This window comes from Myotis nattereri (genome assembly GCF_964212035.1).
Source record: "Myotis nattereri genome assembly, chromosome: 11".
Classification (NCBI taxonomy): Eukaryota; Metazoa; Chordata; class Mammalia; order Chiroptera; family Vespertilionidae; genus Myotis; species Myotis nattereri.
The window spans coordinates 55,533,926-55,561,115 of NC_138086.1; the positions used below are offsets into that span (position 1 = coordinate 55,533,926).

Sequence of the window (27,190 nt, forward strand, 5' to 3'; positions counted from 1 at the left end):
GGTTTAAGTATGGCCAGAGATTTTGCATTTCTAACATGCTTTCAGATGGTGCTGATACATCTGCCCTGGTCCCATGTGCAGATACTTGAATTTGTAATTTGTGTTTAGAATATGGTGAAACAGTTATTTCCTTTTAGGTTTATATTTAGATGGTTTGATGTGTTCAATCTGAGCATCTTTTTTTATTTTTTGTTGTTTGCTTGCTATTTGTTTTTTATTTTGGATAAAAGCTATATGGTTTAATGGTTGTGATCTAGGCAATAAACATGGGTTTGAAGCTAATAATTTCTCTGATTTATATAAAAAGTCTTTGAATTTTCCGTTTTCATCTGTATCAGACCCTTCATCTTCTAGATGAGTTATGTGATACTCATTGGTGTATATTGTGTGTGTTTATCAGCTGTATAGCTATTTTATGAGAGAGTTGGAACTAGAACCCGTTTCCAGATTCCCTATCTTGTTTTTCCTGACCATGTCTCAATTACTTCTCTTTTCTGGGAACCATTTACATGGCAAAAACCTGGGAATTTTTCCCTAGATCCAGAGTGCTCAGAGTGTAGTCTGCAGACAAGCAGATTAGCATCATCACCTGGGAACTGTAAGCAGTGTCAGATCTTGGGCCCCACCCAAGACCTAGGGCATCACACACTCTGATGGTGGGGCTAGATGTTGCATGTGGACGTTTAGGAGCCCCTGTGGTTGACTGTACCCCGAGGACATTCCAAGCTTCACAGAATGCTGTCCCGACCCCCAGCATTTCTTCACTTGCTGTGCTAATTGCTTGGCCTTGTGGTCGGGTTCCAGGACATGTAAGGTGTGGTCTCTGTCTGCACTAAGAGTTAGAGAGTTAGTGAACAGTCTGGAAGCCAGGAAGGCATTAGTATTCCTTGACTCTGATAAAGATTTATTGATGTGAGTCATTTTGCCTTTTCATTTCCTGCTGCTCTATAATGAGAAATCAAACGATATATTACATAGAGAGAGAAAAAAATGTACAAGTTGTTCCCCGTTTAGTAGTGGCGCAGAACCGAAGCTGCTTAGTGGATGTGTAGTCAGTGTGCTATTTAATACTTACATAATTCTTGCTTTCTAGGCTGTGCATGCATACACACATACACACATTAATATATATGTATATTTAATGTATACATTTACATACTTTTTTTTTCATGATTAGACTTGTGTCATGTTCAGTACCTCAAGGAGTTTCAAAGACTGTCATAGTTAGCAGGCTCATTATGGAGTTCTTAGTTGTTACAAAGGATTTTCTTAGCTGTTACTGACTTTATTTTTTATTCTGGTTCAGTACATTTGACAGTAGTTTCTTATTCCCCTATTTGCATCATTCCTTAATCAGTTATATTATCTTGAATTATAGGTCCTTTGCGTTACTGGTTTTTATTGTGCTTCAGAATAGCCTGAAGAGCTTGTTAAAAATGCACATTCTAGGGCATGCCCCTTTTATGCTGATTCTACATAAGTTCTATATTGAAATCAGGACTCTGTATTTTTAATAAGCAGCCTAGATGAGTCTGAGGCAATGATTTAATATGGCCTTGATAAAACCCTGAATTAACTTTTAGAAACATTGTTTACTTTGCCTTCAGAAAGACAAATCCAAATGTACAAAATTTGAGGAAGATGACAAATGTGTTTTCTTGTGTTTCAGTGGCAAGCGTACACTAAACAGTTTCTTAGGTTGTGCCAAGTATAAGAACAGAGTTAGATGGAAGGTAAGGGGGGGAAAAAATCAGTAGAAAAAGGATCCCAAAGTCTTGTCCAGTGGTCTAGGATGGCAATGCAATCTTTTGAGAGAACACAGGGTAAAATTTTAAGGTAATCCTTATGACCTGAAGGCATACTAAATGCAAACTGTCGGCAGTCAGTAGGATTTCTGTGTGCTAAAACCACTATTAGGGAAACAGTCTAGTGAGGTTAAGGGAAGCTCCAAGTGAATAACAGGATGCAAACAGGGGGTGTGTGAATTCCTGCGGAAAGAACAATATAAACGAGTAATCATACAATCTTATTAGAAAGGAAACTCAAGTTTTACTGTAACAATAGATATTTTTCCAAGAAAATACATCTATTTATTGCAAGTTTAAATAATCTAACTTGGATGGATCTTCTTAAACTTTGGGGCTCTGCTATCCTGCTTAAGCAGTACTTAAAAGTTTTTAAGTACAACACTAATATTTATACATATTTAATTAAAACTTTCTAAAATATAACAGAAGTGCTTGAACAAGAGAAGTGCTTGAACAAGACAGCCATTTTTCAGTTAAGGTTAGAAGCACTTCTTTGACACTATTAAAATTAAATTGTTTTATAATAAATTTTGTAATTCAAAATTGTGCTTTATTTTAAACCCTGTGTGGGTTCTGAATTCACAAAGAAGAAACGGGGGAAAAACATTCCTGCCCTAATAGCTTAAGATCTAGTGTCTCAGAAACTGACATAAAGTATATTTAATAATGTACATTAAATACTTGTAATGCAACATTTAAGGAGTATTTTCAAGGGAAGTAAAATACTACTTAACTGCTACTTAATAAGTGTTATTAGTTCAGGCTTCAATTAAAGACATACTTAAAGGAAATTTTTAATCCTTAAAAACTCTTGAACTATATATATATTCTAGGCAGTGAAGCTCAGAGAATCGTTTTTCTGTTTGTACTTTTTGCTGATGCTACAGATGACATAATCATTATAAAAATGTTATAATATAGTGCTTTATTTGGGGGGTGCACTTAAACATGCCAGATATTGCCTATTTCTATCACTTGAATGGAAGTTCCTTAACAATATCTTAAACACTTAAAACAATGCCCACCCCATAGTAGGCATTCAATAAATGTTTAACTTAATTTCATTAACTTATGTCTGAAAAGCAATGTAAAATTCATATTGAATATTCTAGATTGATGTGTTTAGACATATATTTCTGGGGCTTGTTTAAGATGTTAATTTTTTTTACTATCCTATATAATAATACTATATAATAAATAGGTAATATGCAAATTAACCCTCACACCCTCACACAAGAAGGCCACGCCCATGTGGTTACAAGATGGCCACCACAAGATGGCCGGCAGGGGAGGGCATTTGTGGACAATCAGGCCAATAGGGGAGGGCAGTTGGGAGCGACTGGGCCTGCAGGGGAGGGCAGTTGGGGGCGACTGGGCCTGCAGGGGAGGGCAGTTAGGGGCAACCAGGCCAGCAGGGGAGGGCAGTTGGGGGTTTGGGGATAACTGGTCTGGCAGGGGAGCAGTTAGGCATCGATCAGGCTGACAGGGGAGTAGTTAGGTGGCGATCAGGCTGGCAGACAGAAGCGATTAGGGGCAGGCAGGCAGGCAAGCGGTTGGAAGCCAGCAATCCCGGATTGTGAGAAGGATGTCCGAGGGATCCCAGATTGGAGAGGGTGCAGGCTGGGCTGAGGGGATCCTCCACCCCCCCACCCCCCAGTGCATGAATTTTGTGCACCAGGCCTCTAATTTCCAGATAATCTTTCTGTCTAGCCAATTTGCCATTGTTGGTTGTACCAATTAGTTTATTCTCTGTCTATAAATATCCAGATGCAAGAAATAATTTGTTTTATTGAATTGTTGCAGTCAGAGTTCTTACATGGTCTGTGACTGGCTGGATTGGGCAGTGAGACATGTAGGCGTATTCAAGGACTCAAATGTCAAATCTCTGTCATCTCTTTCGAACTGACTAGTATCACTTCCTCCTTTCTTGGTGCTTTCAGACTGCCCTGTGCCTTCCTTAGCCATCCTCGGTATTCCTTTGCCGTCGCTCTATGTTTATCGTCTTGTTCCTGGGCCACTGCACCCTTTCTCCTTTGCTGGATGTTCCTTTTGTACTCACAGCAGTCTGGCAGTCTGGTTACATTTTTCATTTTGTCAGCATCGATGGGATGTACACATAGGCCTCTGGATTTAAAATATCGCCTCCTTTGCAAATTTGAGACATGAAAAGTTCAAGAATAAGGTGATAGTTTATTTTTTAATTCTGCACAGTGGACACATTCAGACAAGTTTTGGGATTAGTAATATACTAATATTATAAATAATGTATTAATTAAAACAGTAGAAGCTGCTAAAGTTCTAGTTAGTTTCCCTCAGTAGCACTGCTCTTCTGTGTTACCTTATATTCCTCCTTGCTTATTCTTATTTTTTAAAGACTTCTCTAAATTACTATATTTTTGAAGTATTTCTGGAGATTCTTTCTGTTTTCAGCAAATAACAGAAATCCAAAATTGCTGTTTTCTGATGTTGGCAATTAAACACTGTCAGTGCAAGTTTTCACCTCTCAGGAGAGATTAAGTCACAGCAGCAGGGAGCCGAGGACAGCTAAGTGGGCAAGTGGAGCTGTGACCCGAGGAGTGTGTGCACTTCTGTGCTGGAGATGCAGACTGAAAGAGGTCCTAAAATCCTTAACGTCACCTTCAAACCTCACCGAATTCCAGAATGTTAAGATGATACTATCCTTGTTTAAGAATAATAATAATAATAAGTGGAACATAAAAGGAAGAAACAAACCACAAAATGAGTATTAAACTGAAATACCTCTGAGATGGAAAACATTTACTAAGTTTAAATAACTTCATGACTGTGATCAATAATAGTTTATTAAGAGAGAGTAGAATGTGGGTAGTTACAGTCCAGCCTTTGAAACTGGTTGATCTTCAGAGAAAGAGTAGGTTCCTCCTCTACTGTCCCTCTTCGTGTCAGGATGAGACAGTGGGCACTGGTCTTGTTGACCAATCTGAATAGGTAAGGTAATGTTTTATTGATAGTAAGAGTAATTTCAGCATATGAAAATTTGAATTAGAGTTTATTATCACCTTTTAAAATACTCCTAATCATATAAGTATTGTGTTAAATTATTCCCCTTTTGGACAGCAATCCCCAGAATTAAAAATTTGGGAATAACTAATCCATGTTCTCTGTTGAGACACAAATATCTGAGGTAAAAAGACAGAAAAGTCTTCTTTCTATGAGACAGTAGTAGGGATCAATGGCATGCAGTATTTGATAATTTAGTAAAATATTCAGAGTGAGTATTGCATCATTTAAAATGTAATCATTAACTGTGAAATCTTTTACATCTGCCATGCTGTCTGAGTCATGGGTTATTTCGTATGACCCTTTAAAGAGCGAGATGAATAAACTTACTTTGTGGAAAGGGAACCGTTTTCCTTTCCACAAGACACAGAAAGATGCTTTTGTGCAAGTTACATTAAATCTGACAAAAGTAAGTTTAGGGATCTGAGTTTCTAATTCCAGAATCTTGCATTTGCAAATGTCACAGGGAATAGCTTTCTGCTTATTTTGTAAACTAGGTAATGTAGGGGAAAATCTGAGTCTCGAATCATTAAAATAATCACCATTTTATAAAGTGTATCATTTGCATACTGGAATATTTTAAATCTCATTAAGTCTAAAATGCTGTGTAAGGAGAGGGTGAGAACAGTTAACATTACGTGATCTAACATTTATTCAACTTCACTGTTTCCTGTGGGGCTTTGTTGACTTTATTTTAAATTAAAAATTATTTGAGCTCTCTCATTCTTCCTTTGGTAGGTGCTTTAACAGTTCATTTCGGTTCGTTGGGTTTTTAAAACAGAGCTATTGTGTTTATTCATCTTTCGCTTGCATGTTTCCCTGGATTTCAGTCCTGTTCTGGTATCTGTAACAAGAACATTATCTTGAAAAACAAATATATATGCATGTATATATGCCAAGAATGAGCTTGAACAAGCAGTAAAAATGAATGAAGTAAAAAGCCGTTTAAGGGTTATTTTATAAAGTTAAATGGGTTTGTATCTGTCACTGTACAAAGTGATTACTGTATTATTGACTATATTCCCTATACAGTGCATTACAGTCTCCATAACTTACTTATTTTATAACTGGAAGTTATACCTCGTATTCTTCTAATTCTAGAAATGTTCAAAGTGGGTTTGTTTGCTTAAAAGATCAACACATTTGAAATCACCAAATAGTGTTCAGTTTCATTTACCCATGGCATTAGCCTTCTTACATTGTAATTCAGCTATGTATTTTTCCCCCAGAATTCACATTGTACATATGAAACTGTATACTATTTGTGACACCTTTAGTAACTAAAATGATAAAATTTAGAGATTCTTTTGGATTTTAATTTATGAACTTTATATAATCAAATTCATGTAAATTGAAACATGGATGAATAAAAAGAATAGCATTTATATGGAGTCAGGTTAAGGTGGTATTCAAATCTTGGCTCTTACACTTAATAATATAAACTCTTTGGATCAGGAATATAATCTTTTTCATCCCATATTCTCACTTAAAGTGTGAAGTTCATTAGATTTTATGAATAAGTTCAATATTTTATGATTTTCTATAGGTTACTTTCATCTCTGAGTGTTTTTGTTTGCTTTGACACATTTTTAAAAAACCAAACAGTGACAAATATATATCAAAGATTTAAACTGTAATTCAAACTCATTACATCCTTTATTACATGTTTTGCTTCTTTCCTGTCTTTTAAATTTATTACTTTAATGGGTTTTCTCTTTGATTGTTACCAAGTGTATTATGAATCTAGGATCCTTAATTGCTTGGCCATGAAAGGTCCAGTTGGTCATAAATTTATCCTTTATCCTTATTTTGGGGGGAAAGGGGGGGTAATATTAAAAGCCAGCGAACTTTAGGCGATTTTTTGTTTTTATTTTTTCCCAAATACACGTTTTAAATGTCTGTAGTTAAATCACTTGATTTTTTGTGATGCTTTGTGACCTGGTTAATGGAAAATTACATCTTCACATTACAGTGTTTTAGAAACTGTGTTCCTATAACAATCACTTTAAGGCCTGTAATGACACACACGACTAATTTTTATTTACTTATCTTTTTATATGTTATTTTTAAATCCTGCTCTTACAGATTTTTCACTTTTTGATCAACCTGTTTTAATCAGCAGCTCAAATTCATTTATTTGTTCATGGCTGAGATTTAGATTTTGGAGTCATTATAATATAGTGGACTAGTATTTTAAACCGTGGAAGCTTATAAAAATTTCCAAGGGAAAGTATACAGAATAAGAGGAATAATACCAAAGATGAAATGTCTTAATGATGGGCAGAGGTAGAGGAAAGCAAATTTGTGTGTGTGTGGAATATGAAACCATGGTAAGGTGATAATGAGTTCACTTAAAGTTGCTTTCATTTGATGTTTCAAGTTCTTAAATTAGAGGGCCAAAGAGAAAACAGCACATGAAAGTGTAAACAAAAATGAAATTGAAGTCCATACAGAAAAATAATACTAGAGAAAGTAACTTCTGGTTCTTGGTTGTCCATAGAAGCCGTCAAACCATTCAGGTGTCAGCATTGGGTGGTAAGCAGTCAAATTGGCTCAACTCAACCTGTATTGAATCCTTTCTGTTTCTTCTAGCCTTCAATTTGCCCACATGATGTGGGGGTGCCTTTTATGGTCAGTTTTAGATAATATTTCAGTGTCAGCTGGATTCTTGACAGTGTCCAGTTTCAGATATCTAACCTGTGTGTTATGAAGCCAGCATTCCCTCTCTTTATCTCAGCGTGGTACAGGGAGAGTGTTATGTAACCAAAGCACCAGCAGGCAGGAGACATGCAGGGAATTCAGTTCACTAATCTTGTGGCTTTAGATAAGACCTTTAACCTTGATGGTCCACGTTGTCTTCGTCCTCTCAGGACAGTAAAACTGCTTGCCTGCCTGATGTTTTGAGTTGGTAGTGGATTTGTCCTAAAAATAAGAGATTTGTGAAGGATATGCTACAATTAAAATTGTTATACCAATGATAAAGAATTTTTGCAGAATAATGATATTTTACTTTCTTAAATGGAGAACTTTGTTGTTGTTGAATATAGGTAGAGACATATGGACCTGATATTAATATAATCTGAGAATGCCTTTGTGGAATTAATTTTGTATTTTAATTTTATATTTTTCAGCCTTTTTGATATAATACGTAATAATTTATCACCCCCTCTGTGTTTCAGAAGTGTCACACACACTCTAGACACTTTGTTCAGGGACAAGTGACATAGTTTGCTTTGGTAAGGGTGGAAAGTATGGTTATAGTATGCTTGCTAAACCAAATATGTTTTCCTTTTTGTTAACCCTACCTAATTTATAAAAGTTTATGTAGTTGAATTTTATAAGTGATAGCTTTGCTCTCGTTAATGCTTATATCAATGTGGGAATGGAATTTAACTTTTCCTTCCAGAAGTAATAAAGGAGATGATAAATATTATTATAAAATAAATTGAATTTATAGCAACAATTAGATATTTAAAAGGCTTATGATTTTCCCTGGCAAGACATCATGTCCTCATTCTGTTTAAATGCAAACTATAGTAACAAAATACAAAATATAGTTTACCACATGCCAATATTTCTTCCTCTTGAATTTCTCTAACAATTCAGAGCGTGTTTTCTGGAGAGGAAATACTTGGCTAGTAGGGAGAAATGGAAATCTGAGCTTAGATGTATAAGGAAGAAAAGTGCCGTACTAGGAAATATGAATATGGTTAAATGCATGTGGGAATAAGACTTGAATCTGTCTGTAATGGGACAATTTGATAAGCTTAATATATTTACACTTAAATCCCATCATCAATTAAAGTCTTACTTGTACTTCATTGATCTTTCAGTGAAGAAATAGTTGAAATAATTTTAGTTTATTATCTTGATACTAGAGGCCCGGTGCACAAAACTTTGTGCACTCGGCGGTCATCCCTTAGCCTGGGCTGTGTCCTCACACAGTCTGAGACCCCTCGGGGGATGTCCACCTGCTGGCTTAGGCCCGCTCCCTGGGGGATTGGGCCTAAGCTAACAAGTCAGACATCCCTCTTGCAGCCTGGGAGCCCTTGGGGCATGTCCACTTGTCAGCGGGGAGCAGGCCTAAGCTGTAGTTGGATATCCTTAGCACTGCTGAGGAGGCAGGAGAGGCTCCCGCCATCACCACTGTACTGGCAGCCGTCAGCCTGGCTTGTGGCTGATCAGAGCTCCCCCTGTGGTGGGAGCACACTGACCAGCAGGGGGCAGCTCCTGCATTGAGCATCTGCCCCCTGGTGGTCAGTGTGTGTCATAGTGACCAGTCATTCCCAGTCTTTCTGCTGTTAGGGTCAATTTGCATATTACCCTTTTATTATATAGGATAGAGGCCTGGTGCATGGGTGGGGGCCGGTTGATTTGCCCTGAAGGGTGTCCCGGATCAGGGTGGGGGTCTCGCTGGGGTGCCTGCCCAGCCTGGGTGAGGAGCTGAGGGCCATTTTCAGGCTGGCCACACCCCCCTTCAGGGAGGGGGGAGTCTTGCTGGGGTGCCTGGCCAGCCTGAGTGAGTGGCTGATGGCTCTTTGCAGGCTGGCCACAGACCCTTCAGGGTGGGAGTCCCCGCTGGGGTGCCTGGCCAGCCTGGGTGAGGGGCTGATGGCTGTTTTCAGGCTGGCCAAGCCCCCCATCAGGGACTCTTACCCCATGAGGGTGTGGCCATCCTGGGTGAGGGGCTGATGGCTGTTTGCAGGCTGGCCACAGCCTCCAGCCACCCACGCTCCCAGTGGAGGCTGGCTAGAAGCAGTTATCTGGGACTTATTTATCTTCTATAATTGATACTTTGTTGCCTTGAGCAGAGCCCACAGCTGGCCAGGGCAGGCGGGAAGCTTGTCTTCCTCCATCGCCAGGGCAACCAAGCCTCCTGCTTGCTCCAAGCTCCATGGCTGCTGGCCGCCATCTTGGTTGGGTTAATTTACCTATAGCCGCTCTAATTGGCTTGTGGGCATGGCTTGTGTGCATGACTTGTGAGTGTAGTGGAGGTATGGTCAATTTGCATGTTTCTCTTTTATTAGATAAGATTCCACTGAATGTTCAATGTCACATCTGCACACTTCGGAAGGTGTGGTAATCCCACAGATGGGATTTTAACAAATGTCTGCTTAGTACACAAATGCTCCCCAAGTAGCAGAATCAGCTGGTGGCTTTTTGTAAGAGATTACATTTTCTTTCTATTAACTATCGTGTATTTAATTCCCATGGTATGATGTTAAAGAGTCCTTATGCATCTGACTAGGCATATAGTTTTTATAACAATTTACTGTTTTGTAGTACTTTCAAATCTTCATTGTAGATAACATTGTGGGTATCACAGAAGTCCTACTGGATACTCCTTAATACACTCTGCTTAGCGATGAGAAAATACTCCCCTATTCTTGGTGTGCACTAGTGTTAGCTTTCCATAATGGTTTGAGGGTGTGTAAACGCAGCATATAGCTGTGAGTTATAGATTCCAGGTCTTATCACCCAGGTACTCCACATGTTATTTTAGCCTTCACAAGAATTTGTCTCCAGATCTATCACTGTCCTCATTTAAAGATGAGGAAACTAAAGGTCGAAGGGAGTTAGCAGAGGGAGACGTGTGGTAAGTGGTTAATAATAGCACACACATTCAGGGTCAGGAGACCTCTAATCCAGGCTCTGCCACTTAGAGCTCTATGACCTTGGAAATGGTTCTTAACCTCCATAAATCTCAGTTTCCGAATATATTGAAAGGTCAAGAACGTCCAGTCTCATAGGACTATTATGAACATTAAATAAGATATAATACACATGCAAACGGCTTGACATACAATGTGTGCTCAGTAGGTATATTACTACTGAGGAAATTACTCAAGGCCACTCAGATGCTAGGAAGAGGCACTGATGACAGTCCCCTAGGTCACTTTCTGACTCTTCTGTTGCTTTCTAATCAAGGCATGAAATGGATGTGAAAGTGAGTAGTATTACTATAGCTTCTAGTAATTTTAAGAAGGGAGAGGTAGTAGGTATGATATCTGAGAGATCAAACTTCATGGAAGGCATAAATTACATAGCTGGAGTTGAAAGGCCAGGACATAAAATAAGTTTTCTAAAACATCACATTTTAAATGACAATGGAAAGGGAGTTCACCCTTCCTGGACTCAGCTTTGCAAAATATTTACTTAAATCCTTTATTGATTATTAACCTTGAATATGAGAGCAACAGAAACATTTGTTTGTTTTTCCAAGTGCCCTCCAGTGATCCTTCCCCAAAACGTACTTGTCACTTTTCCTACTTATGCAGTAGTAATACATATTAAAATATCCTGCCAACATTTAGAATGGTAGGCGCTGCTGTTTAGAACAAGTCTCTTCTTTTCTGTCTCAAGTTCCTGTAATACTTTAATTAAATCTCATTTGGTGCTTAATATTTTTGACATTCTTTTCTAGTTCTTTATTTCCATAGCTTAGATTCCCTACTTAAAGGCAGTCTGTCTAATGTCTAATTACATTGGCTAATATCCCCAATACAAGGCCAAAAACACATTGTAAATTACTTTGAGATGAATAGTTTCTTTCATTTCTTATTCATCTTCTCAGTGGTCCAATAACTCTAGTTGGAACTAACATCAATTCTATTGATTAAAAATTAATTTTAAAAGATCCCTACTAAGGTAATTTAGAGAGTTTAAGTGTGTCAATTTTCAAGATTATTTCCTAATGTAAAAGTTTTAGTTTTGTATGTACATTTTTATATCATTTTAATAGAAAACTTACTAATATTTGGTATAACTCTTAAATTGTGCCACATACTGGAAATTTTGGAAAAGAAGTGGAGTTAACCCTGACATCATGAGGTTTTTAATGCATTTAAGCAAATTTGGCCATTAGAAAGCAAACAGCAATAACAAAACTTACAGAATACAAAAAGAGAAAAAGTCTTTTCAATGAGAAGAGATTAAGCATTTCCTTTGGTCTTGATTAACTGTTAGATCAATTAATTTACCTCAAAGTATTTTTTTGGCCTAAGGAAATCTGTTCTCTGGCCTTTTGCAGTTGTTATATGCAGAGGCCAAACTTTTGGCCTCTTCTTTCAAAGAGATATGTTTCAGGTTCTGCAAAGGCAAGAACTTGGCATGAGATTCCAGTGTGACACATGCGCTTGATGATTTATCAGAACATATACTTCAAGCAAGAAACGGTTTTATATGACTAGTGCCCCGGTGCACGAATGTGTGCATGGGTGGGGCCCTCGGCCTGGCCGGCGATCAGGCGCGGTCTTGCCCAGTCCTGATGGGGGCCACCGGCCATGGAGAGACCGCGGGAGGGCTCCAGGGCGTGTTTGGCCCTCTTGCTCAGTTCTGAGTGGCCACTCAGTCCTGATTGGCCAGACCCCAGCAGCAAGCTAACCTGCCTATTGGAGCGTCTGCCCCCTAGTGGTCATTGCACGTCATAGCTATGGGTCCAGTGGTCCGACACTCAGTTGGACACTTAGCATATTACGCTTTTATTACATAGGATGCTTTGCTCAGACCTAGAGAAAAGCTGGTTAATAGTAAGTCTCTAGTTTTTCACCAAGCCTCATTATCTTTGTCACATAAGTCTACTGAAATCAGAAGTCTTAAAAGTAAAGTCAGATTCAGTTTTGTTTAATGGTTTCTTATTTAAATATCACAGGTTAAAAGAGCATAGAAAAATGGAAAGATATTGTGGCTGCATCTAAATGGTTATACTTTGTAACTAGTCAGTCCATAAGCTCTGGAAATGGAGCTAATCATTAAAGCTTCCATTTATTGAACATATGCCAGGAACTTCCCTTACATGCTCTCATTATTCTTCACAGCAGTCCTGCAGGATGGTTGGTTGGTTTATTTCAGTTATCACTTCACATATTAGGAGACAGGCTGCAAGAGCTCACATGTTAAGTGGCAGAGCTAAGATGTGAACTTAATTATGTCAGACACCAACATTCACATGCTTCTAAGTAAGATAATATTTGAGAGTGCTTGGAAAAATTCTAAATAGGTAAATAGTAGTTATTATTTCTGTTCAGCTGTTGCCTCCCAGACTACAAATACACACATGCATGTGTGTGCACACACACCATGAGAAAGAGAGATGGGAGGGGGGAAAATGAGAAAAAACATTACAGTATGCCACTGCTAGTAGTAAGCATCCCACCATGCCATCAGCCTTCCTTTCATATATATATAGGGTCTCCCCAAAAATGTATATACACTTTGAGTAATTATTAACACCATGGGTTAAATATAAAAAGAAACAAACATCAACTGAGCTATCGGAAAAAAGCGTGTGTACATTTTTGGGGGACACCCTGTATTATTCACAAGTAGTTAGAAGATAGTAATGAAGGAGAAGCCATTTTACAAATGTCTGATACTTAGGATTAAACACAAAAAATTAATGTGCGAATCTTTATTGTGGATGACTTTAATACACTCTAGTGGGATAAAGAATATAGACTTGAGCCAATGGAAAAACATACATGTTCTTGGATAGAATGATTCAACATCATAAATATGATAATTCTTCATGAGTTGATTTATAGATTTAAAATGCACCCCGTAATAATACTGACAGTTTTTTACCCCCAATCCAGTCAAGACCTTCTAAACTTAATGGAAATATATTTCTTGATTAGGTGGATGGTTGATTCTTTCTCTTTACCACCACTAGTTTGTTGATGTTTAGAATATTATTTGTAGGTATTAAAATCATTTTTATAGGTTATGTTCTGATGAGCCTTATTCTCATAAGTATATGGGAATGGGAGGAGTATTTATAGCTGCACCATGCAATTCTTTGAAACTCCTAAGTTATATTCCAAAAATTATATAGGGAATCCATCAAAAATTATTTTTAAGAATCTGTCATCTGAGTTGGAAATCAACCATTGGCAAAGGATTATTTACTGTCATTACAGTACACACCAGTATTTCCTTTTGTGTGTGTTTTGTTCGGTTTGGTTTAGTGTATAGAGGTTTTCCCTCAGAGCCCTTGGAAACCACTTATTTGTAAAACTACTGACTGTATCATTGTTTTTCCATAGTTGCATTAAAATCCTCCCCAACTGACAGAAATGGAATCCAGGATAACTGTAGAACAAAATTTGGGGAAGGCCTGAACTTTAATGAAGGAGAATTCTTATTGCAGGTAAATTTTAATAAATATAGTTCCTTATAATTAGGATGACAGTTGCAAATGGAGAATCCATTCATGGGTTGTTTAATTATTTCCAGTTCATTTTGAGTTAGAAGTCACCCAGCATCGCATTCCACTTCCATTTGCACTGCAGCAGCAAGCAGTGCTCCATTCCCCAGATATGTGGTGTCTGTGAGTGTGTGTGTGTGTGTGTGTGAGATTTGTAATCATTTTAGCCATTTTAAAGAGAAGAGTTTTTAGCAATAAAAGTAACAGCCTTAGTTGAAGTCAGTATTTATGAGTGACAATATTAGTCACATTACTGATTTTATAACTTTTTTCTCGGTAGGCTCTGAATGGCTTTGTGTTGGTTGTCACTACAGATGCCTTGGTCTTTTATGCTTCTTCTACTATACAAGATTATCTGGGATTTCAGCAGGTAAATATTTATCTCAGGTCATTAAAAAAATTGTACTTTTTATGTATTTTATACTTTAGGGACACAATTGATAATTGCTATATATAAAATATCAAATAAAATGTGCTATAGGATAAAAATTATATATTTTCAGCTAATATATTTGATACTATTAATAATTTACTACATTATGATTTTCTTAAAGTTTATGGAATTTATGGATATTATGTTTCTCCTTTCACTTAAGAAGGAACTCTTATATAAAAGAAACATTCAGGTAAGGGGCAGACAGGGTTTGAATGGGGCAGGCAAGAGGATATTTGCTATCTAATTAGTATGGATATCCACTGGAGGACATAGGGCAACTATGAAATGGAGGAGGTAATATGTAACGGTACAAGCAAAATACCATGGCTTATACCTTTAATTCTGATTTATGGGGATTATGGAAGCTTTCCTGAAGGTAATGGTATTTAAGCTAACTTAAAGAAAGTGTAGGATTCAGATGGGTTGACAGTTGTGGAGGGAACCCAGGGAGGAAAAGACAGAAGTACTATAGCTGTCGACTGGAAGTCCTTCAAAGAGGTGAATGTGTCTGGTTTATTTTATGTTATTGAATGAATAGTGAATAAGTGGACTGGTGAGTAAGGTGTTTGATATATTTGAGGGAAAAGAATATGAGATGTGATTTGAGCACAGTTGAATGCTAGGTATACTTATGTATTAATAGTTCCTAAATTCTAACCTGCATAAGATTCACCTGAAGAACTTGATAAAATTTTATAAAATCTTTAGGCCTCAAACCCCCCAGTATTCTGATTCAGTAGATGAAGGCGAGGCCCATGCATTTGTATTTCTAGCAAGCTCACAGGTGATGTTGACTGCTGGTTTGAGAAGCACTGTTCACACTAGTATATAAACTGAAGATTAATCTGTGCTCTGTACACAATGGAAGCCACTAAAGGTTTGTGTTAAAGGGAATGTGTATACTCCAATCTGTGTTTCAGATGATAACTCTGGCAATTGTGTAATGGCTATCATAGAGATGGCTTAATGCTACAACGTCAAGTTCATAGGGAGATTTCTCTAGAGAGCTAAAATAATGGAAACTAGTTGTTACCACAATTTCTGAAGATATTCCTGAAGATAATTTTGCTGACCCAGCCTTAGAATTTCTTTCAGACTTCTTAAATTATGAAGAAAATACATTGATGTCTGTGGAAAGGCCTATTTGAAACTTAATTACCTAGTTATCTTAATTATTTGATAATGTAATTCCTATCCATCATGAAATAAAGAGATTAGCTATTTCCCACTCTATTTTTTTCCTCTCTGTTTACGTTAGCCTAGATGTTCCTGTCTGACATGGGTGGTGGCTTAGGCACCATTGAACTGCACGTTGTCACTCCTTAGTGGGCAATGATATTGATAGAGTGATTCACTATGAACCATTCTTTTTAGTTGCTTAGTATGGCATAAAATAGAATACACAGTGTTATCACACAGAGTGTTTTGTGAAACTTCCATGTGTCTATATGTACATATGTGATGGATGGAAAATGTATTCAGTACCATGAGTTGCAGTTTAAAAAAAAGAAAAATACTGGTTTAAGGATTAAGGGCTCATCACTGGAATCCATGCTGAGAGGCAAGTGGTGGAAGAAGAATTCTACCCTGGTAAAGGCATATCCCTTACTCTTATGGAGTCTACTTAGAGTAATTCAGTCTATAGAAAACTGTTAGAAAACGAAGAAAATACATAATGAGTACTATTCGGTTTAGAGAAGTCAGGGACAACTGGATATTTCCATAAGGTTTTGTGAAAAATGTAGGACTTAGAAGATCAAAAGGGGATAAAAATAAGCAGAATGTAATATGTTGTAGTTAAGGAATGAAGAAGTGACTTCCTTGACTGAAAAACATGTATGTGGCAAATAACTTCTGGCTTATCCATTGCAGAGCTATTTTCTTTCTAGCTTTTCCTGTCTTGGGTAACTGGAGAGCTTTGCAAGCCATTTGCTTTATTCATCACTAATCTAGCTAGGTTCTGAAATTACTTTAGTATGTCATATTTATTTCTTAAATCGGTACTATTATTTTATTTCTTTGTATTTTTTTCCTTAGTCTGATGTCATACATCAGAGTGTGTATGAACTTATCCATACTGAAGACCGAGCTGAATTTCAACGTCAGCTACACTGGGCATTAAACCCCTCACAATGTACAGACTCTGGACAAAGAATTGATGGTAAGAATGTTTATAAAAATACTTTGGACCTTGACTGGGTATCTCAGTGATTAGAGTGCCATCCCAATACGCCAGAGTTGCAGGTTTGATTCCCAGTCAGGACACATACAAGAAACCAAGGAATTCATAAATAAGTAGAACAACAAATCCGTGTCCCTCCCTCTCTCTCTAAAATAAATAAGTAAAATTTTAAAAAGGTAGCTTTGGTGTTTTTAATATAATGCTATGAAAAGAGGCAGAGAACCTAAGGGCCAAAGAACTCCTTGGTGAGGGTAGGAAAGTAGTGGAAAGCCATGTGTCTGTACCTGTAGTTCACAGAGAGGCTGGTGAGCTAAGGAATGTTCTTTTTCTATTAAAAAAAAGTGAATGATTTTATTATTTTGTTTATTTGTAATGATTTTTATTTGCTATTAATAAAAATGAATATATCTAAGGAATATTATGGCAGCCATTGATGACCATCAAGTGGGAAAGTGTTGCCATACTCAGTAATGCATTTTATGAAATTACTCATACTGTTGTGAAAGATGGGAAGGAATGTACAAGCTCGATTCTGGAGTGTGTGTAAAATGTTCTTTGTTTTAAAAGGCACACAATTAAGAAAAAAGCAAACTAGCATATCCAAGTATTAAAAAAACACAAAAAAAACCTTTTCTCAATGCAAGCAGTGTTTCCAGAAGTTTGTGGAAGTGTTAAAAAAGAAAATAAAATGGCATTGAAAGTGGGGAAACTTAGCAGTAATTGGTCAGTAGAAATTTTAAAAAACTGAGTAAAGTTCTGTGAGATAAAAGTGATATTCAGTAAATTTTAGTTTCGTTTCATTAGCTCCTTTTCTGAAAATGATTATCTTCTTGTACAGACTCCAATTTAGAAATTAACATAAATTTCAAGTATCTAAACACTTAATTTTACAGCAAAGTGGAAAATAAATTTGTGTTGCTGTTATTTCTCCAGAGGCAAATGGCCTCCTCCAGCCAGCAGTCTACTATGACCCAGACCAGCTTCCTCCAGAAAACTCTTCATTTATGGAGAGGTGCTTCATATGCCGACTGCGGTGTCTGCTGGATAATTCGTCTGGTTTTCTGGTAAGGTGCAAAATCTTACGGCCCTGTCATTTACTACTAAGTTATATAAATAAAATAGTTTAAGTGAAACAGATATTCTTTGGTTATATTTGAGTTTGGCTTTAAAAATCTATTTCATCAAATAATTAAGAAAAACCACTTTTAAAATATCATTATTTGTGATTTTTGAATCTTTTTCTATAACTCCAAAACCTCACAGATTAAGGGAAATAACCTAGAAGCTTGTCTTTTGCCTTCTTTTAGGACTTTTTAGGTATATGATGAAGAACTATGTAGCTCTTCTTTAATAGCATAATGCTTACTCCCTTTGGATATAATGCCTTCTAGACAGAAATTACTCTGGCCTTTTCCACATGCCTAAGATAACTGCCATGTTGAAAAGTGGTTGTACATTCATGATTGCAGAATCATCGTGTGGTATGATGCTGTTGCGTGGTCTGAATACCTGGGTAGGATAATTACAGAGCAGTTTGGGCAGGATACTGAGACACTCCAGAAGAGAAAGTGCCCAAATAAGTTTGGGAGACAGTTCTTAAATTTTAAATGGGTTTTCTTACTGCAGGACTTTTCAGAGCCTTTACCAAAGGTACATATTATGCTGTAGCCTCAGTGGAGAGGATCATTGAACCCTTTGTTAGAAGGTCTAGTTCCATTCATCTTAGAGCTCTTCATCAAATTGCAATAATTTGGCTTCCTAGGCTGCCTATGACACATGAAAGAGGCATGCAAATCGGTGTCAAAACTTGCCCTGTTTTTTATTTAGAAAATAAAGGGCAGCATAGCTATCCCAAAGTGTACCCCCCCAGAACATATAGTACACCCCACCAGCACGGGAGAAAGAGACTACAAGGTATAGTGTGTATTACGTTTGTGAAATATCAGGAATTTGAAACAATCAAATCTTAAACATTAGCAAACAGTGATTTTTGTGTTTATGTCATAATGTTGCTGACCCAGAGTTAGAATTGTTTTGGGATAGTTTTTGTAGTAGTGATGATCAATTAGTATGTATTTTCTGAGATGGAGTATGAGTGTCATTGGGTCTTTTCTTTCTTGTGCTGTTGTCATACTGATATTAGAATTATTCCTTGGCCTGGTTATTACTGTTTTAAACAACTAACTTGATCATGCTCCTGCTTCAATTGCCTTTGCTTCTTCTGTCTCCTACAATTATTCTCTATCTTTACTCTGATAGAACTCTGCATTCTTTGTGATTACATGAGTCATTTTAATGTTTTAATAAAACTGTATTTTATCTTTATATGAAAGATTCCCATGTGCTATGAAATATACTGTGAGCTGTGGAATATAGTTCATGTGTGTTTGAAAATTAGCATGTACTTGATCACCATTTATTCAGTCAGGAAATATATATTGAGGGCACGGTGTACAAGGAGCTGTGCTAGGTGTCAGTGATGGGACACTTGCACACTTAGAAAATGATACAGGTGTTCTTGTTGTGACCAGTAAAAAGCCAGGAGTGCTTCATCTCTCTGTCCCTTCAGAACAGTCTCATACTACTTTGGGATTGTTTTCCTGTGGAGAAAGGAATAAAAGAATGTAGCAGTTGTCAGCTTTAGGAACCTTAGATGTGGCCAGGACTGAGGCTTTTCAAAAGGAATGATTTTAAACTGTTAATTTTAATGAGCTATCTTTTGTGTTTTTAAGGCAATGAATTTCCAAGGGAGGTTAAAGTACCTGCACGGCCAGAACAAGAAAGGGAAAGATGGTTCGGTGCTTCCCCCCCAGTTAGCCTTGTTTGCTATAGCTACTCCACTTCAGCCGCCCTCCATACTTGAAATCAGAACCAAAAACTTCATCTTCAGAACAAAACACAAACTAGACTTTACACCTACTGGTTGTGATGCTAAGTAAGTAAAACTTTTCCAGTTTTGATTTTATTAGATGTATATATTGTACAATGCAGCAAGTCTCTTATGGAATGTAAAACATATAGTGCAGATTATAATATTGTACATTATTATAGTAGCTGTTATTTCATACTTTTTCAGTATCATCTTCCTTTTAAAATAATTTCAGGTTCATCAAATCATCTTACTCTATAATTTTTTTTATACCACCTTCCCCAATTTCTATGTCATAACCATGATGATTGTTAGTTTATTTTACATTTTAAATTGTACAAACTTTATTTGAATTTTAGCCCTGGAAGTTTAGTAACTTTCAGAGAATTATGTTTTGATATATGAATGCCTAATATCATACTCCATGTCATTGCCTTTCTCTTTTCAAATATGGAAATACAGAGATGTTTGAAAAACCTGCCCCTTAAAAATGGAGTACAAACATTCTAGATTTTTACTAAAGGTTTTGTTTTCCTATATAATCTGCTCTGTTAGATTTATCTTTAACTTTTTTATGGCCTTTATTCAGGAGAAGAAAACGGTCTAAAACTGAAATTTGAGGCCATAAGCAAAAGAGAGCCGTTACATAGATTTCCACCTGCTAATTTAAAATTCTGAGTGTCAAGTCAAACCTATTGCAGCAAATAGCATATAGCTGATAGCATTTAACGTGAATGAAGTAACAACGTCATTTCAACTTTGTTCCTTTATCTTTTTAACAGAGGAAGGCTGGTTTTGGGCTATACTGAAGCAGAGCTGTGCATGAAAGGGTCAGGGTATCAGTTTCTTCATGCGGCCGATATGCTCTACTGCGCTGAGTACCACATGCGGAGTAAGTTGCAGTTCCTTGTGAGCATGTTCATAAAAAGGGCATATACCCTAGTGCATGTTTCAGGAAAACGTTTGAATATTTGTCTACTCAATATCATACCTTTATGATTAACTGCTCTGCAGCTGCCACACGAATATATAGTAGTTTATCTTTGGTGACAAATATGTCAAATTTGGGTTTGATAATTTTTTAATTTTTATTTTAGTGATTAAGACGGGAGAGAGTGGCATGATAGTGTTCAGGCTTCTTACCAAAGGCAACCGATGGACCTGGATCCAGTCTAACGCCCGCTTGGTTTATAAAAATGGAAGACCGGATTACATCATTGCAACTCAGAGGCCTCTAACGTAAGCACAAAGACGTAGAATGCTTGCTGTCATTGTTAGTAACACTTTAAACAGTCCTGCTTAAAAACTTCTGAACGTAAATAAACTGCAAATAAAAAGAATAATGAACGGAGAAGGCATAGGTGAAGAACATTAAGATAGAATTGACAAACTTTACTGAACAACTAAATATGTAGATCTATGGAGGAGAAGAAAGAACACTTCAGGGTTTTATCTTGGGTATATGCAGGAAAGATGAAAGTCTAGTGCCGTCTGTAAAGTAAATACATCATTGCTTTGCTTAACATAGGTTTTCTAAGCAAGCATTGATTTTGAGGTTTCTTACATATTCTGGAAATGAGTATTTTGTCAAGTATGTGCATTGTAAATTTTCTCTAGAGAAGTGATTTTGGTAGGTGGCTTGAGATAAATCAAGGTCATTTTTTTCCTTTTTACATCTATTAAAGCCCCACAATATTTATGAAGCAATGCCTCCAGCCATAATTTACAGTGCCACAAAGTTTTATGTTTATATTTTAGGTTGTAGTAGGTAATTTTTGCAGGGGAATCATAAACCTCCCAAATCATCCCTGGTGAGTATATTAATGGATTAGGGTGCATTTTAGGATTAAAATGAAAGCTTGTCTACTATTTAAAAGCTGGATATTCATGTTCAGCTGATCAGTAACATTTATTGAAAATGCCATCTTTCCTCTACTGCACTGCATTTTGATCAGATGATGTGTTTGTGGTTGTTTACTTTTGCAATCAAAGCACATTTGATATCTAAGTGTATGCCTTCCATTTTGCTTGTTTAGGATTTTTTGTTCTCCTTCAAGATTGCCTTGGCTCTTCTTGACCACTTTATATTTTCATATACTTTTAGAAATAATTGTCAGTTCCCAACAGAAAATCTAAAGGGATTACAGTGTAATCCTAAACCTGTATTTGGGATTACACTGAAACTATAGCTCATTTTGAGATAATTAACATTTTTATAATACTTAATATTCCAACTCATGAACACGGTGTATGTATGTACATATACTTAAGAGAACATTGTTATGTAATATTTACCTATGTCTTTATCTCATTGGATCTTGTACATCTTATTAAGACTATTCCTTGATTTGATGTTTTAAATGATGTATACACACATAATTTTCATATTGTGAATTATGCTAATCTTTTCCTTTATAGCTTCTGACTTGTGTTTTATTTAGAGATATCTCCCCCACTCATATTCCCAAATTCTTGCAGTTTGTGTTTATATTGGGATCTTTGTTCTAATGACTATACTGTTTTTTGGGACAAATTCTAAATCATTTAAATTTTTCCAAAGAACAATTTTATGGCACAGAAAAACGCATGTCAAATAAAAAGTATTTTTCCCTACTGTCAATTACAATGTATTTTCCTTGCTGTTTTTGTAATTTTAGAGATGAAGAAGGAACAGAGCATCTAAAAAAACGAAATATGAAGTTGCCTTTTATGTTTGCCACTGGAGAAGCTGTGTTGTACGAGACAACCAACCCCTTTCCTCCCATGATGGATCCCTTACCAGTAAGGACTAAAAATGTTGCTAGTGGAAAAGATTCTGCTACCCAGGCAACTCTCAGTAAGGATTCTCCCCATCCCAGTTCTCTCTTTAGTGCCATTATGCAACAAGATGAGTCTATTTATCTCTGTCCTGCTTCAAATAGTGATCCTTTCGAAAGAATTTTTTTAAACGAATCTATGGACAAATGCAGTAAGTGGCAGGACAGTATTGCACCAGTGGGAAGTGATATCCTGGAACATGAGCAAATCGATCAGTCTCAGGAAATGAACCCGACACTTTCTGAAGGTCATGGAGGGCTCTTCCCGGACAATAACAACAGTGACTTGTACAGCATTATGAAACACCTAGGTGTTGATTTTGAAGACATTAAACACATGCAGCAAAATGAGGAATTTTTCAGAGCTGACTTTTCTGGTGAGAATGACTTCAGCAGAGACATTGACTTAACAGATGAAATCCTGACGTTCGTCCAAGATTCTTTAAATAAGTCTACCTTGGCATGTCCAGGTTACCAGCAGCAACCGTCCAGGGCACTGAACTCAAGCTGTATGGTCCAGGAGCACCTGCAGTTGGAGCAGCAGCAGCAACTGTGCCAGAAAATGAAGAATATGCAAGTCAATGGCATGTTTGCAAATTGGAGCTCTAACCACTCTGTGCCTTTTAATTGTCCTCAGCAAGACCTACAACAGTATAATGTCTTTTCAGACTTACCTGGGACAAATCAAGAGTTTCCCTACAAATCTGAGATTGATACTATGCCTTATACACAGAACTTTATTCCATGTAATTCGTCTATGTTACCACAACAGTCCCAGGGGGCACAGTTAGACTTTCCCCTAGGGAATTTTGAACCGTCCCCATACCCTACTGCTACTTCTAACTTAGAAGATTTTGTCACATGTTTACAAGCTCCTGAAAACCAAAAGCACAAACTAAATCTACAGTCCTCCCTAGTAACTCCACAGACATGTTATGCCGGGGCTGTGTCCATGTACCCATATCAGCTGGAACCTCAGCAGAGCAATGCGGCTCAGATACAGTACAGTCCAACCATGCCAGGCCCGCAGGCATTTTTAACCAAGGTAAGGATGTTCTCAAACGGTGTATTTATCATGTAAGAAGAATCACTAAAAGGGTTTATTTAATGTCAGGACTGATTATCTACAGCATTTATATCAGAACATTTCTAATTATGTCTGTGACTACTTTTTTTTTATAAGCCAGTGCTTTTCCAGTATGTTATGAACGCAAGTATATCCTATTTAGCTGAGTTGTAAAGGAGAAAGAAATCAGGGGCTGAATATGTCCTTAAGTTACCCAGTAAAATTAGTTTCAAGTATATTGTTTAGAATAGAGATTTTGGTTTATCTTCCTTGATTTTTAAAATTAATTTTCTTGGTGTTTTGGATATAGTTGAAATTGAGTTAAAAGATATTTCTTTGCATGCCTTTGCCTCCGAAGGTCCCTGGAATTTAGTCCTAGGCTCTTTGGTTCTCTAGCAATCCCTCTGTCTTTTTTTTTTTTTTTTTAATATATTTTATTGATTTTTTACAGAGAGGAAGGGAGAGAGATAGAGAGTTAGAAACATCGATCAGCTGCCTCCTGCACATCCCCCACTGGGGAAGTGCCCGCAACCCAGGTACATGCCCTTGACCGGAATCGAACCTGAGACCTTTCAGTCCGCAGGCCGACGCTCTATCCACTGAGCCAAACCGGTTTTGGCAATCCCTCTGTCTTATCTGCCACAGCCTTCTTTTATCCCATCAGGTGAATTGTTTTTTTTTTCTGATGTTCTTAAAGGGGCAATATAGCTAGCTTTCTACCACAGGACTTGAGGTTGATGTTGTATTTTTACTGTTTAAATGTATCATCAAAACCCTTCTAGCAGCAAGCACACTAAAAAACAATCACTTCAAAAAAAAAGTTAACCTGATTATATCTGCTCTCTCTGACCGCCCAGGAATAAAGTATGTTTGCATTTATGCTTTTCCATTATAAAATAGTTCATTTAAAAATGTATTTAAAAGTTTAGTTTTGAAGAAAATCCTGACTAAAATTAAGTCCATTGTTATGTAATAGAAAAGGGCAGTGAAGGTTTTTCTTAGTCTCATTCCTAACATCCTTTAGTTATAGTCTATTTCACAACATTGCTGTGAAGTTAATCATTAGTCGGTACCTTAACTCATATACTCTTGAGTAAGTGATAGAGAACTTACTTGTGTAATATTACATTTTGAACAGGGCTTGCATCAGCTCATGAGTTTTCTACAGCGATCCCTTCACTACTTCTTAATGAATAATTAGAATTCTGTAGACCTGTATCTCTCCCCCTCTCTGCAGGGTAGCCACTCTGTATGTGGCTAGTCCCAGACAAGAGGTACTAAAAATATTTTCCAATTTTGGAGATTTAATTTGAAAAAAGAATATTGAAATGATGAATTTCGGCTATATTAGGTTAAGGAAAATATATTACAATTTCACTTTTTAATGTGGCTCACATTTCCATTGAACAGCACTGCTCTAGATAATACATTTAAAGAGAATTGCTGGCACATGTTAGACTGATGAGAGTAATTTATTTAAGATCCAACATTCTCTGGGCAAATAGTATACCTTCCATTTGAAGACTTGACAGAGTTGCCATCATTGAAGATTTAGATTATGTGATTATTACTATATATTTAATATATGTTTTGAAGGATCTTTGAAGTAATCAAAATTTTGATTACTGAAGCCTAGTGTTAAAGGTAGATTTTATTTGAAGGAATTATGGGTTTGGTTTTAATCTGAAAGTTTCTATAACTCTCACTAATTATTTAGTCTAAAGGCTCTGTGATCTATAAAACACTACAGAACTATCTCTGTGTCCATCTCCCCCCTTCCCCAGTAGCAATTATAAAAACCAGACCAATTTCATTATAAGAAGGCAAGAAAACATTTTAATAACTTGATTCTGAAATTAGGACAGTAATCATAGTGGTCCTAATTACAGAATCAGGTTATTAATTAAAAGTATAGTACAAATAAGAAATTGGTTTAGGATATCATACCCATGGTATAATATTTTATGAGTAGTAGGAAATACTTAGGTCATCTGCAGTTCCAGTGTAGTAATCTCAATAAATTCCCTGGTCCCCAGAATTTGAGATGAAATCTGGTCAAAGTAAACTTATTACAGAGACTATACATTGTGGGGCAAAAGTAGGTTTATAGTTGTTCAGATGGAAAATAATACAAGAATAAACTCTGTGTTTCACGTACTCACAAATTGTATACCTACTTTCAAATTTCTATCCAAACTGAAGGCAACACCTGATCAGATGCTCTCCTGATATATGGAATGCCAAATCTGAAGTGACACAGTTAACACTACTCATCTATTAGAGAAACCAAAAGGTTATAAATGTGCTAATATATGTGCTCCGTATGTTTTCATTGAATGAATTAAAATTTAGCAACAATACAGTAATTTGAAGTTTAATATCATGTTGGGTGAAGATTTTAAAAATACATTTTAATTTTATTTAATGATTAAAGATACTTTAAAGATCCATTCTAATAAATTGCTATTTCTGTTTTCAGTTTCCAAATGGAGTTTTAAATGAAATCTATCCAGCTGAGTTAAATACTATAAATAACTCTCAGACTACCACACAACTTCAGTCCCTTCACCATCCATCAGAAACCGGACCTTTCCCTGATTTGACATCAAGTAGATTCCTGTAATTCCAAACCCAATTTTTACCTTGGTTTAAAAGGTGGAAGATTACAGTTACTAAACTGTCAATGTTGGACATCAGCAAGTTCACATGGAGGCATTGATGTATGTTGTTCCCACTGTTATTACCAAACCACATTTTAATGTTTTTCAAAGAGGAATTAAAAACATCAAAATTACATAGACTATAATCATTCGAATAGAAAGTATGTGCCACAGGCTGGTGAGATACCATCTACATTTCACATTCTGAGCACCACAAATTGTGCAAAAGTATTCACAGGAACTTTAAGACTCTTAAATAAGAAAGTTTTCTCTATTGGAATTATTTCTGTCAGGATAAAAAGAAAATGCTTTTGAGTTTTCAACTTATGAACCCAAAGTTACCAGAAGTATACTATTTCTCATATTTTTAGGTTCTGCATTTATCTCATGTTAAAATACATAAAATATGTGGTTTGGTGCTTCTTCATTGTTAATGTAAGTGCCTCAAAGTTTTTTTTCTACCTATAACACTGTAGGATGTATATTTTATATAAAATAATGCTTTTTTAAAAAATTAATAACATTTTACACAAATAGTATTTGCATTTCTTAAATTCAATCATTTTTATTAATCCAGGCATGTGTTAACTGCACTACTTACCCATTTTCTTCAGGTAAAGAACAAATAGTGATTAAAAAGATAATTATTTATTATATAATCTAGTTGCTTCTAGACTGTAAATGTTGCTCTGTGCCTTACACTGAAAAAATTTTAAGTAAAATGTCTTTTCAGGTTATTTTTTAATTATTACGTAAATATTAATAACAGCACTAAAATGTCAACAGTGTTTTCAGAAAAAGGATATACCACCCTTTACCTCTGCTAACGTCTCTACCCTGGTAGTTGAATGGTGCGGCATGAAAATCTGCTGCTAAAGTGACCACATTTCTCAACCTACAATGAAGAGCAGGAGCTTGGTTTCTGGGCCATTGAGTAAATTACAGCAAAGCACCCATTTCAATGTGTGTACATTTTTCACAAACTGTTTTACATCTGTAATCTTTTAAGATAATAGTATGTTGACTTTATAAATTTCACTTATTAGTACAGTGAAAACTATTTGTTTTTCTCATATTTGAGGAGTGTTAAGATTGAATATAGCAATGTT

At 36.4% G+C, this 27,190-nt stretch overlaps 1 protein-coding gene across 1 annotated transcript in view; it reads left to right on the plus strand.

Moving 5' to 3' along the window:
* AHR (aryl hydrocarbon receptor) overlaps positions 1-26,817 on the plus strand; it is a 40,049-nt gene extending 13,232 nt beyond the window's left edge. Inside the window, exons 3-11 of the mRNA XM_081102609.1 lie at positions 13,892-13,995; positions 14,333-14,422; positions 16,526-16,649; positions 17,604-17,734; positions 19,403-19,605; positions 20,322-20,431; positions 20,637-20,778; positions 22,197-23,400; positions 25,901-26,817. Of these exons, the coding sequence (XP_080958735.1) occupies positions 13,892-13,995; positions 14,333-14,422; positions 16,526-16,649; positions 17,604-17,734; positions 19,403-19,605; positions 20,322-20,431; positions 20,637-20,778; positions 22,197-23,400; positions 25,901-26,044 (2,252 nt within the window). The 3' untranslated portion in view covers positions 26,045-26,817. The remainder of the gene's footprint in view (positions 1-13,891; positions 13,996-14,332; positions 14,423-16,525; positions 16,650-17,603; positions 17,735-19,402; positions 19,606-20,321; positions 20,432-20,636; positions 20,779-22,196; positions 23,401-25,900) is intronic.
* The last annotated feature ends 373 nt before the right edge of the window (positions 26,818-27,190 follow it).